At 45.6% G+C, this 12438-nt stretch overlaps 1 protein-coding gene across 2 annotated transcripts in view; it reads right to left on the bottom strand.

Moving 5' to 3' along the window:
- Positions 1-4970, bottom strand: part of St6galnac5 (ST6 N-acetylgalactosaminide alpha-2,6-sialyltransferase 5) — a 167101-nt gene extending 162131 nt beyond the window's left edge. The window contains exons 1-2 of one of the 2 annotated variants that reach the window (XM_028754336.1): positions 4726-4970; positions 3776-4021 (exon numbers count right to left, since the gene is read on the bottom strand). In XM_028754336.1, coding sequence (XP_028610169.1) covers positions 3776-4021; positions 4726-4740 — 261 coding nt within the window. In that variant the 5' untranslated portion in view covers positions 4741-4970. The remainder of the gene's footprint in view (positions 1-3775; positions 4022-4725) is intronic. The other variant, XM_028754337.1, reaches the window with a different exon arrangement.
- Between the last annotated feature and the right edge of the window lie 7468 nt (positions 4971-12438).

Below are 12438 nucleotides of genomic sequence, written 5' to 3' on the forward strand. Positions count from 1 at the left end.
TGTGTGTGTGTGTGTGTGTGTGTGTGTGTGTGTGTGTGTGTGTGTGTAGAGACAGAGAGACAGAGAGATAGAGAGAATCCATGCACAAGCATGTGTGGATGCTGCTCTGTAAGTCTGTGTGCCTCTGTATTTTGTTTGGTTATATTATGCTAGAATACTAAATGAGGGAGTTTCCCAAGGATATAAAAAATTCTCTTGTACCTGACCAGTAACCATGGACAGCTTCCAAAACTTACAACCTAAGAGTAACCTCTGAATACAGATGCAAGTGCTGCTGTGATCAACACCCAATGAGTGGAAATGAGAGAGACTAGGAGACTAGGAGAGACAGCAACTCTACTCAACAGAAAAGCAACTTCTTCTTGAGTGGTCTTTGTGTACTCATGCCAGGATTATCATTCTTAGCATCTTGTCTATGAATGAGGGGGCAGGGCATATGACCAGGCAAAGGGATATCTCAAGCTTAACGCCAGCTTGACTCAGCCTATCATTTGACAAAAATCACTCCGTGATTGGATCTCAACAGAAATTTAGTTCACAGTCCCAGGTGACAAGAATATCAGTTCAGACAACCTGTACTTTGCAAAATTCAGGTGCTGGGGGATTAGGGCCACCTGTTGAATTTAATCTTGGAATTATAATGCTAATTCCACCATGTAGCCAAACATAAACACTACATATTTATTAGTCTTGGGGACCTGAGCTGTGGAGATGTGTTTCCTACACAGTATCTGTAACTGGAGATACTGTATCGATATCTGGAGTATCTTTAACTCCCTACAGGCTCCGTGAATCAACAGCAAAACTGACGTCTGTTGAAATTCTGGTTTATTTAATGTGCAGGAGCTTATGGCCTTGTGGTCATCACACTCAGTGTGTCTGTGATTTTTCTGAGGCCTGACATGAGATTGAACAGAAAAAAATTAGTCCTGAGTGTCCTGTGGCAGGGTGCTCAGAACAGGAGAGCTCTCCTTCCTGACTCTGTTCTGTGTTAGCCCAGAGAAAAGGTTCTCTTTAGCAACACCCTAACAAATGATTTCAGTGACAGCCTTCCCACAGCCTTGCCTGATGGAGACTGGAGGATCTAAAGCAAAACTAAATCCAAGAGCAGCTTCTAGGTGTTTGCTCAGGACGTGCACCTCAGGTAGCCACATGGAATGGGAGTCCTGCAGTAAAGAGACTTGTGGAGGCCTCTTTGAGCAGGACTGCATTAGCTCCTTGAGGGAAAGGGACCTTTCCCATAGTGCCTTGGGATTTGCACTTGTTGCTTTGTGTGGTCTCTGTTTACAGACTTGGAGTGGAACTTTTGAGGTGGATTTCCTCTCCTCTTCCTTCCTTGTCTCTCCCTTCTTTCCTCACTCACTCCTTCTCTTCTTTCCTTGCTTTTTTCTTTCTTCCTTCTGCCATTTCTTTCTTCCCTCTCTTCCTATTTCCTTCCTCTCTTCCTTCTTTCATTTTTTTCCTTCCTTCTTTCCTTTTTCCTTCCCTCTTTCTTTCCTTCTTCCTTCCCTCCCTTTCCTTCCTCCTTCCTTCTTTCCTTCCTCTCTTCCCCTTCTTTTCTTCCTCCTTCCCTCCTCCTCTCCTTCCTCTTCCCTCCCTCCTTCCTTCTTTCCTTCATCTCTGTTCTCTTCCCTCCATCTTTCTTCACTTATTTCTCTTTTTTCCTTCTTCTGCCCTTTCTCCCCTCCCTCCCTTTCCTTCTTCCTTCTTCACTTCCTCCTCTCCTCTTTATTTTCTTTCCTTCTGTCTCTTTTCCCCTTCCTCCCTCTACTGCTTCTTTTGGACTTTGACACAGGATACCCCTATGTAACTCAGTCTGACCTCAAGCTTGCCATTCACCTGCCTCATACTCCATTGTGTTGGGATTGCAGATGTGAGCGTACCTCCTGGGAGATGTTGTTTTCAAGGGATGAACTGGATTGATATTGATAATTTATAGGTCAAGAAGAATTCCATGTCATGGCATTTGCAGCTTCCTTTTCTGCTACAGAGTACTTCCATCTACAGGCACTGCCACACATGGAATGGCTGCTGTTTGCCCTAACCACACAACTCTCTGATACGCTGAACTTGTAACCAGCACACCTGTTTACATAAGCATTTTTAAAAGGTGACTCCTTAACTCAGCCTTTCTATTTGGGAACAGTTGACCACTAGGCTATGGAAGGAACACAGTATTCAGGGTATCTTCTCATACCCATCAGAGCTTGCAAGGCATTCACCTTTTGACATTTCTGATTCACAAATACTTGCAGAATTTGAGGTGGGTTCCTACTAAACAACGAGTGTGAAAATCCAGTGCCGTACTTTGTTCATCTCATGCCAGTGATCCACACAGAATGTCATCCCCTTCCCCAGCCAGAAGCCAGGGCTAAGCTTCCTCCCAGCCACAGCCCGTGTCAGCAGCTTGCACTTGAAGATCCCAAGTATGTCATCAATCAACAGCCAAGAGAGCAAACAGAAACTGTGTCTGTGAGGCCTGTGCTCTGGCATTTACAGTCTACACCAAAGGCTTCCTCCTCAGACAGCCTCCTCCTGTCCACCTCGCTGAAGTCTTTCTAGTACAACTTCCACATTTTCAAAGAAATATCCCTCGCTTCTTCCAGAGAATGTGAGCTCCCTCCTTGGTGAACCCCGGAGCGCTGTGTGTACTAGTGACTGCACACATTTGTCTACCAGTGTATCTTGTTACACATCTCACGACATGCCCTGTTTTCCTCTGGCATTCAAGGATGGGAAAGCTGAGTTCTGCATGCAATCCCTTTGGAGTCCCCCATCTTTAGCATCCTATACAGCACAAGTGAGTTGCAATATTTTGATTGTCACTTAAAGTCTGACTTACTCATATGTGACAAGAGCTATCTTCTCACACAGAAAGAACACCTGCAGATATCACTTTGGCTCACATTCATAAAATGCAGTAAGATGCAAAGTAAAAGAATCGAGAGGTTTCAAGCCATCTTCTAGACAGGGAGGGAAAGTGTGTTTTAATAAAAACACACTGGCAATTTCAAATAATCAGAGATGCATTTGAATTGTATTAAAACATCTTTGGAATCAGGAAATCTGATTAGGTTTTTCCCAGAGGCTTCCTACGGTGAAACCAGAGATTTATTTATTAGTCTAAAGAAAGGAGGTTCAACTTAAAGGAAAAAGAAATCCAGCTTATTAATTATTAGCCAAGCCATGCCGTAGCTTCCTGGAAGGCAAAGGAAAACAGGCTTTTAAGCCAATGGGAGCTGAGTATATTTCCAGCCCTCTTTGCCTGCCAGAGATGGACTCCCCAGGGACTTGGGCCTTTCAGCCCAGAGCAGTCCCCAGCAGAGATCAGAGAACCTGTGGAACTGAGCTGCCTTAGAGGCTCTCTCTTCTCCCCTCTGGCGGTATGGAAGGAACCACGGGGCTAGTCCCTGAACCATTCCGGTTTCCTCCTACCTTCCACCCCCAATCCGCAGGGCTTGGCTGGAAAATACTAGGCTCCAGAAACCGAACATCCATCTGCAGCTGCTATTACTGGGTGTCCGGATTCTAGACCAGGACCGTTGGGGTTCCGGATCCACTCACATCATTCCTATTCCCTGATAAACTTTGCATCCTTCTTGGAATAGAAAGTCATAACTATCATGCAGCCCTTCCTGCTCATACTGGTGTACTACCTTCCTGCTTCCAGAACTAACACCTGCTCCCGCGTCTCACCGCCCCAGGAGGGAGGAAGGGTCAGGTATAGAGTGCCCAGGCCGAGCGGCGGTGGGCAGGATCGCGCACAAGCTGTCACCTTGTGGTCTGCTACACCGAGGTATCCGTCTAGCTGCCGGGGTCCTGCGGGGGCGGTTCTATGTGGCTGGGGACTGCTCTCCACAAGCTGCGTGCTGCCAGTCGCGGTCGCCTGCTGCTGCTGCTGCTGCTGCTGCTGCTGCTGCTGCTGCGGGGGCCGCTCCTTCTGGCTGCCGAGGCTGCTGTACACGAGCAACAAGCTGGTGCACATGGTAGTGAGCACTAAACACACTGCCAGACCATGGCGCTGCGGGCAGGCGGGCGAGAGAGAGCAGAAGACAGCGGCTGAGGGAGCACCGAGGAAGCTTGCGCTCCTTATTGACACCAAGTGCAGGTCCGGAGCATCCGCCCCAGCCTTCCCCGCAGTCAGAGAGGAGAGGTGATATGGTCTTGCGCACCCGCCAGGGATGCTCCTGCATCACTGCTCACAGCCCGCGTCTCACAGTGGAGGGCAGGTGGCGCGCGGTGACCAGTGCAAGGGTGAGACCGCCCGCCCAGGGTACTTTGGGGAAGGAGGATCTGGTCTCCACCTAAGCTGCTGGGATTCCCAACCCTCCGCACACCCTCTCTTCTGGCCCCCTGGGGCTTCCTGTAGCGATCCCCGCTAAGTTTGAAATCCGACAAGGAAACCAAGAAAGTCAACGATGGTGCCTCCTCCCCGCCCCTCTGAGTTTGTGCCCAGCGGTCACAGTGGGACACCCTCCATTCCTGGAGAGGTCAGCCCGCTCTTCTGCTCTCCAGTCGTCCCTTGGGTCACACGCTAAAGATCCAGGAGCCCAGGCATCCCTAGTGCCCATCCAGGGTTCCAAGCCAGGTAGAAAGTTGTCACCAATGACAGGTGACCTCTCGGCACAGGACTAGGTACCCAGCAAGGTTTCCCAGATGGTCCCAGAGACCCAGAATCCCAGGGGTCCTCGCCTCTGCTTGGCGGAGTTGGAACAACAGACTCACCATCAGGGTCTTCATTTTGGGCTCCTCTTTTGTGCGGAATTCTCAGGCAAGCGCGTCCGGAGCCACTTTTTCTTGGAGGTTGTCCATGGTGGGTGATGGGGCGGAGGCTGCTCAGATGCTCACCTGTCAGTGACAGCGGCTGAGCGGGAGCAGGAGCCGCGGGACCTGGGAAGCGCTGCTGTTGCAGAGATTAGAGGAGACTTAAAACTGAGCCGGACCCTCTGAGTCTCAGCGATCCACACACTGCCGCCTGCCGCCGCCTGCTGGGTCCTAGAGTCCTCTGCAGTCCCCCTCCCAACCCCCAAACCATCTTCTCAGTGAAGTGGAATTTCTAGGGCAAGACAGTTGCCATAAAGGTGCACTCATTACTTGGTTTGAAGATTTATTATCTTTCTATGGGGCTATCAAGCTAAAAGGACGCAGAACCCAGTTTGATCCTGTATATGGCAGTCATTTGAAAATTTACTAAAATTTCAGGTTTGTAATTTTTAATAAAAAAAACAAGTTAACCTCCCAAATGTCAATAGATCTATTTAAATTTGTATTTGTGTTTGCAGCTTGGCAAATGCTATCATGGGATTGTTTTCCTTAACAATTATGCCGCTGTAATAATTTCTAGTTGTTTTCAAACGTCCTTTCCCTCCCTAATTTTGCTTTGACAAATCGTTAGTCTCATGCTTCCTTTGGACCGTATTCTTTCATGTAAATGACTTCATTCATCATTTGCTTCCAAGAACACAATTTATATTTCTACTCAACCTTTGAGGTCCCTGGTGCTCATTTAAATGATTTTAAAGTTTTTGAAACACTCGGTGCATTCTATTCATGTGATTAACCAGGAACTGTAGAGTCTTTCTAATGTCGGTAAAGAAATATTAGCTGTTGACGATAAAAAATGCTCTTGTATCCTAAGAACCTGAAGGCTCTGACGCATCCTCCTGCTGTCAGGTGCACTGACTGAGGGTGTATAATTTCACAATCAGGACTGAGGGTGTATACTTTCACAACCAGGACTTGGATTCGAGTTAAAAGCCGGATCATTGTTCAGTGCTGAGTTCAGACCAGTAGCCTGTTCAAAGTAAGCTCTTGTCCCTACCTCTCATCAGAGCAAGCATTTGTTAAACTTCTAATTTAGCTGAAAACATACTTTAGCCATGTGAAATTGTTCAGTGAACACAGTTGTCTTAATGTCTCTCTTAACATTGTACTTGTATGGGTGTGAGGCTGAAGATCACGTTAAGAACGATCAGCAGGCCACCTGAACCATGGGCAGGCACAGCGAGAGCTTTCTCAAGGCCAGCAGAGCCATCTCAAACCCCCCCCCCCCGCCCGCTTTAATCTTCTCTAATCTACTGCTGGATGGATGGCACAATGGGGACTATTTTTAACTTGTGAGGCCCACGTCCAAACTCTATTAACAAAGTTAAAATTATTGGTTCAGTAACTAACACTGAGGAGACAGAAGCACCTGCCATGGAACCTTTCAGGGAAAACACAAAAATTCGAAGTACTATCCAATATTGCCAGCAGTGCAGTTAGCTATTTAGCTATTTATTCAATGTGTGCTGTGGGCATGAATAGTGCCCGTTGTCTGGACAGGAAAGGCAGCAGGCAGAGGAGAATCTTATCGGGTCTTGGCAATTCTTTATTGTATGGCTGCACTTGACACTCAAATTAATGAAACAAAGGACCAACTTGATGAATCATTGCAAGCAGATTATCTGTGTTTCTCCAACTCGGCTTTCGAAATGCAGCCAGACGAAGCTCCTGCCTTCCTCAGATTGTTCTCCTCCATCTAGCAAGTTGCCCAGTGACCGATAAAACACTTCTCATATATTTTTCGCTGCCAAAGAGAGACATCATATTTATGACTTACGCTCACGGCGGCACGTTGGACATCTGTTATGTGGTGTGTCTGACCAGACTCATTAAGCTTACGGTTTTTCCCTCCCCCTGGGATGGCAGTTAGCTGGTCACAAAATTACTTACAGAATGAGTATATTTAAATTTTTAATTCTGAGCTTGGTTTAAAGAACTTTAAGGTATCTGGAGCTCTGATATTTGACTGAGATGTAAGACTCTTGGAAGGGTTCCTGCTTGGGGGTCAAATGAACAAGGCGGGGCAGAGGAAGGTGGGAGAGACGAGAAATGGGAGTCAGTGCAATCTGACAGTTATGTGGTGGTCACCTGTCACTTGACAGTTCTGTTTAGGAAACATGGTGGTGGGGGGGGGGGGAGAATTAAGCATAAAAGTCTTCCTCTAAGGGCTCAGAACTCTTTGCCTCTCAATATCTCTGTCTTCCCCTCTCCCTCTCTCCTTTTCTGTGAGTGTGTGTGTGTGTTTGTGTGTAGTAAACTTAATGAGCAGACAATGGAGGCATTCTATAGATTCAACATATGTTTAGCAAGTATCCACTTTGTTATGCACTTACTGAGTGCCGGGTTCTGGGGCCTGGGTCTGCTGTTCTGTTGGAACAGCAGTCTATATTCAGATGTGAACTTTCAGATACAGACTAGGGAACAATCGATGTACAGATTTGTTTCTTAGCCTTGCCTCCTACCTCATTAAGAGCTGAGGGCTGTACGTCTCATGGCCACACTCAGGCTGCACAGACAAGTGGATCTCTGTGTCTGGGGCTAGCCTAGTCTACGTGTCAAGACTATACAGTGAGACCCTGTCTTAAAAAAAAATATCCAAGAAGTTTGAAATTTCAAGGGTAACCATCTGCACGTATATACCTTTACAAAACTTCCAGTTATTGATCTGAATAGTCAGAGGAAACATAAAATAGGCAAATTCATCAGTATTTGATTGACTTGGAGGAGAGAAGACAGGCTAGTCAGTGGTGAGTTTTGGTTCATCTAGCTTGTACAGTTCAATGCAGAGTGAGCGGACAAGTCACAATTTGCCTCTCAAACCCAGGTAGCTGAGACAAATTTCTCACCATTTAAAACCTTGCCACATCTCTACCTCTCCTGCTCTCACATCCAATCAAATTGGTTCCTATTTCTGAAAAAAAAAAAGAGAGAATGGAAAGGAAATTGAGTGTTGCAAAACGTAGTTTCTGTGATAAAAATAAGCTGAGAACTGTTGAAACAAGGCATGTCCTAGGTGACGAGGGATCTGAAATTTGGAGGGAATGTTAGCTTTGCACAGGGCCTCAGAGAGCACAGAGATACCAGAGGAGAAAGAAGGACACACTGCAGGCTGCCCACAAGCTCTACTGTGGTTCCTCAGAAAAAGGTCCTTTCATTGTGTGTGTAGATGTGTGTGTGCACACACATGTATGTTCGTTCATATGTGTGTGTGGGTATGCTTGTATGTTCATATGTGGGTATGAGTGTGTGTGCAAGTATGCTAATATATGTGTGCATATATGTTCATATGTGGATGTGAGTGTGTATGTGCATGTATGTTCATATATGTGTGTGAGTGTGTGTGTACATATGTTCATATGTGGGTATGAGTGTACAGGTGTGCATGTATGTTCATGTGTATGTGTGTGCATGCATGGCACACATATAGAGATCAGAAGACAACCTTGGATACTGATTCTCTAGTTCACCTTTTCTTTGAGACACTGTCTCCCATTGGCCTGGAGTTTCACCATGCAGGCCAGGCTTGCTGGTCCTGGAAGCTTCCAGGGTTCCAGCTATCTTCACCTCCAATCTGCTGTCACTGAGGTTACAGGTAGACCTTGTCCTCAGGATCTAAACTCAGGCCCTTACACTTGAGAGACAAAGTGTTGGCTGACTGAGCCATCTCCCCTAGCCCATCATGCATTTCTAAGATAGATGAAAGGCACAAGTTAGTGTGACAGAAGTTAAATTGGAGTTACGGCTGCCTTTTACGTTATAGTCTCAGAGAAAAAGAAGAAATTTCTGGAAGGTACAAGAAGAGTAAAGCGTTTAATGATGGTAGAAAGTCCTGAAACAAGTCTGACATTTATTCATCTGTGCTGTGAAGTTTACTTAACTTTCTTCATTTTATAGGCAAGACTCATGGGCCTGGGTGGTAGATGTGAATTCTTAGCACAGGGCCATCAGAGATCGGATTGCAGCTCTTCTGACTTACTAGCTCTGAGAACATGTCGTCTTGCTTGGCTTCACTTCAACTGTATGTGCACATGTATGTGTATGTGATGCATTTGTGTGTAGGTGTGCATGTGTGTGTGTGTGCTTGTGGGGACTCACATGCCACAGCACACATGCAGATCAGAGGACAACCTTGGGTGTTGGTCCTCATTTTTCCTCTTGTTAGAGACAGGGTGTCTTGTTCACGACTGCCTGACTGACTTGAGAGCTCCCAGGGACCCTCCAGTCTCCACCTTCCATCTGGTTGGTGGCACATGGGGATTACAGACATACCTGGAGGCTTGCACACGGGCTCTACAGTGCTCAGGCAGGTCCACGCACTTGCACAGCAAACACTACCCGCTGAGCTATCTCACCAGCCCCAGTGCAATGGGTTTGAAAAGGACAGATGGCTGGAACAACACAGCTGGGGTTTGAAGCTGGTGTGAGTGGGGCAGAGATGCAGAGTGTGGATTTAGATACCGTCTGTATGAGACCTCGAGGCACGTACAGTTCAGGCGCTCTGTTGATTGGAGAGGCAAGAGTTGAGCCATGAGTGTGGATGGATGTGATCATCTGGGAAAAGCCAGCACAAAGGAGAATCCCAGACCCGAGCTCAGAAAGTATCAAATTTCATGTGGCAAGAAAAGGACTCATGTATATCAACCACAATACTGCCCTTTAGGTGCCTGATTATTTCCGATTTGGTTGGATTCTCCGTGATAAGGCAGTTAGTCGTTTATGTTCTCAAAATACTTCTCAAATTCTATTATCTTACCAAATGTATTTAATCATGTTTATTTCTGTAGTTATCGCTGAACCTCCCTCTCAAATTATATAATTTTTTTATAAAGCGCTGAGACAATGTTCCATTGCTATCATATCTATCAGGCCTACTGCAAAGCTGAGCATGGTAATATTAATCACCGACGCCCATCATCTCTTACTTACCAGCAGTATTCTGAGAGCTTTGCATATGTTAATTCACATAGACTTCTATTCACTACTTTCTAATGACTGTGATCAAAATACCTGTCAAGAAGTAAGTTAAGAAGGGGAAGGTTTATTTCCACTTACAGTTTAGAGGGATACGGTCCATCACAGGAAAAGTGAAAGGCCTGTTGCCAGACCCATCAGGAAGCTGTTAGCCTTGTAGCCAGTCAGGAAGCATACAGACGAAGATGAATGCTCTGCTCCGCCCCGTCTCTGCCTCCTATTCAGCCTAAGATTGCAGAGTCATGGATTAGCCCCTCCCACCTTAGGGATTGCTCTTCAGTTAAACTTTTCTGAAATCACCTTGTAGACACTCCCAGAGGCATGTTCCCATAATGCATCCATTTCTCTTTTCATTGCTGTGACTAAACACCCAACAAAAAGCAGTTTAAGGAAGGAAGGGTTTATTCTTGTCACAGTTCCAGGAGGATACAGGCCCCTGTGGCTGGGAAGGCATAGCTGTAGGAGAGGAGCATGGTTGATACTGTTATAGTCCTGGAATCAGGAAGCTGAGAGGGAACAGGCAGTGGGGTCAGGCTACAAAACCCCAAGGTCAACCCCAGTGACTCACTTCCTCCACCTACTGAAGGTTCATGGCCTTCCCCCAAAGAGGCTGAGTTGAGGATCCAGTGTTTAAATAAATGAGCCCATGGGGGTCATCTCACATGTCATTACAGTATGTGGTAATTGATGGTTCTAAGGGTTAATATTGAAGATTTACCATCAGCTGATCCAAAAACAGCCACACGAAAGAGGTATTTTAACTCTATGTTGCAAATGAATGAACCAAGTCAGATTCAATGCCCTACCACCAGATAGCATAATGGCTATGTTTAGCTTTATGGGTAGTTGTTGCAAAAACATTTGTTTAAAAACAAGTGAATAGGAATTTTATAAAATTTTATAAAACTATAAAATTTCCACACTCAGGTTCTCGTACTGATCTCTATTTGGACCAATTTGGGAGAAATTATTTTATGTGTAATCTGTGGATGGCATAACTAAACGCAATCTTCATTTCATCATGGACTTATTGCTGTTTTTGTGTTTCATAGCTGTGTAGCAGGCTGGCCAGCCAAGCTAGATTAAATGGTGGAGTTTGAGGCTCCGTGAGAAACTCTGCTGGGATATATAAGGGAAGAGTGGTATAGAAAGGCACTTGCAACCTCAAATCTTCATACACACGCACTCCCATGTGCACATGCACCTCCACACATACCACATGTACGTACCACATGCACATAAACATGAAAGAGAGATCTATGTGCATAGGAGATGTGTAAACATTTGCAACTGTGTTGTTTGGTGAGTAAGGACAGAATCCTTGTCAAAGTACGGATCGTGTCCATGTCCTTAGAGAACATCATTTTGATCCCAGCAGCCATATTGTCTGCCACCCCACGAACAAGCAAGAGACCGCCATTTTGATTTCTCTAAGTACAGATTAGTCTCCCCTGCTCTGTCACAATATAGATGATGTCACAGCCTACCTACCTTTTTGTCTGTTTTCTTTCACATAGTGTCATATTTCATGGTCTATTCGAGTTGGATATATTAAAAGCTTGCACTTCTTTGTTCCTTGGCATTATTATGTAAATACAGCACAGTTTTAAAATTCATTCTCCTGTTAATGTGCCTTTGGACTGTTGCCTGTTTGTTATGAATAAAGCCATTAAGAAAATTCTTGCATAGGTCCTTTTGTGGGCTTGTGTTTGCATTCTTCTTATGTGACTTTTGAGAAGTGCAGTTCTTGGGCCACAGGATAGACGCACAGTTAATCCAGAAGACACTGAGGAGTTGTTCAAAGGCATCTAGCCCCTTTGAACAATGAATCAGAGTCTGAGTTGCTGTGCATTCTTGTCAGCTCTTAGTGTGGTCCGGCTTTTTAATGTCTGTTGAGACGATGTAAAAAAAGGAAATCTTTCCCTAGTACCCAAGATCCTTCTTGACAGTGTGGCCATATGCTCTTTGCAGCATAAGAACCCATTGAATGGGATAGGGGGAGAATTGTTCTTGGCTTTGGCAAGGGCATTGGGGAACCCTTAACCTCTTGGTCCTTTACATCTCAGCCTGGATCCTCACCTACTGCCCTTTTCATGACTTGTGGGCAGAGGGAAGTCCTCTCTTTTAATGATTATGTTTTTGGGTTTTTTTCTTCTTTTGAGACAAAAATCTCCCTATGTAGTCCAGACTGGCCTTGACACCTTGCCTAGCTCCTTGAGACCTGGGGTTGCAAGACTGTACCACCGTGCTTGGCTGTAAAGCTCCTCTTGAGCACTTTAAGCTTGGAATTACACAGACCAGGACTATTTCAGTCTCTGACACTTAACTGTCCTGTGACTAAGAGAAGCCACTGATAAGTACTCTAGGTTTTCTCATCTGTAGCGGGTGGATAGTCAAACTGTTCTAGCAGAGTGGCTGCGTAGTCAAAATACACTAATTATGTAAAGTGTCCATCACTCTTCCGGGTGCACAGATGGATCCGTCAACAGGCACATTTTTCACAGGGGACTGACTGGCTGTGTGGTAGAAAGGGAGGCATAGCTATTCTTCAAATGTTTATTGAGCTTGTAATAAAAATAATAGTTAATACCTATCTCCGGCTGCTGTCAGGCCGTGTGCTCATGGCAGACGGCAGCTTATTTA

This window comes from Grammomys surdaster, unplaced genomic scaffold (assembly GCF_004785775.1).
Source record: "Grammomys surdaster isolate TR1022 unplaced genomic scaffold, NIH_TR_1.0 125996, whole genome shotgun sequence".
Classification (NCBI taxonomy): domain Eukaryota; kingdom Metazoa; phylum Chordata; class Mammalia; order Rodentia; family Muridae; genus Grammomys; species Grammomys surdaster.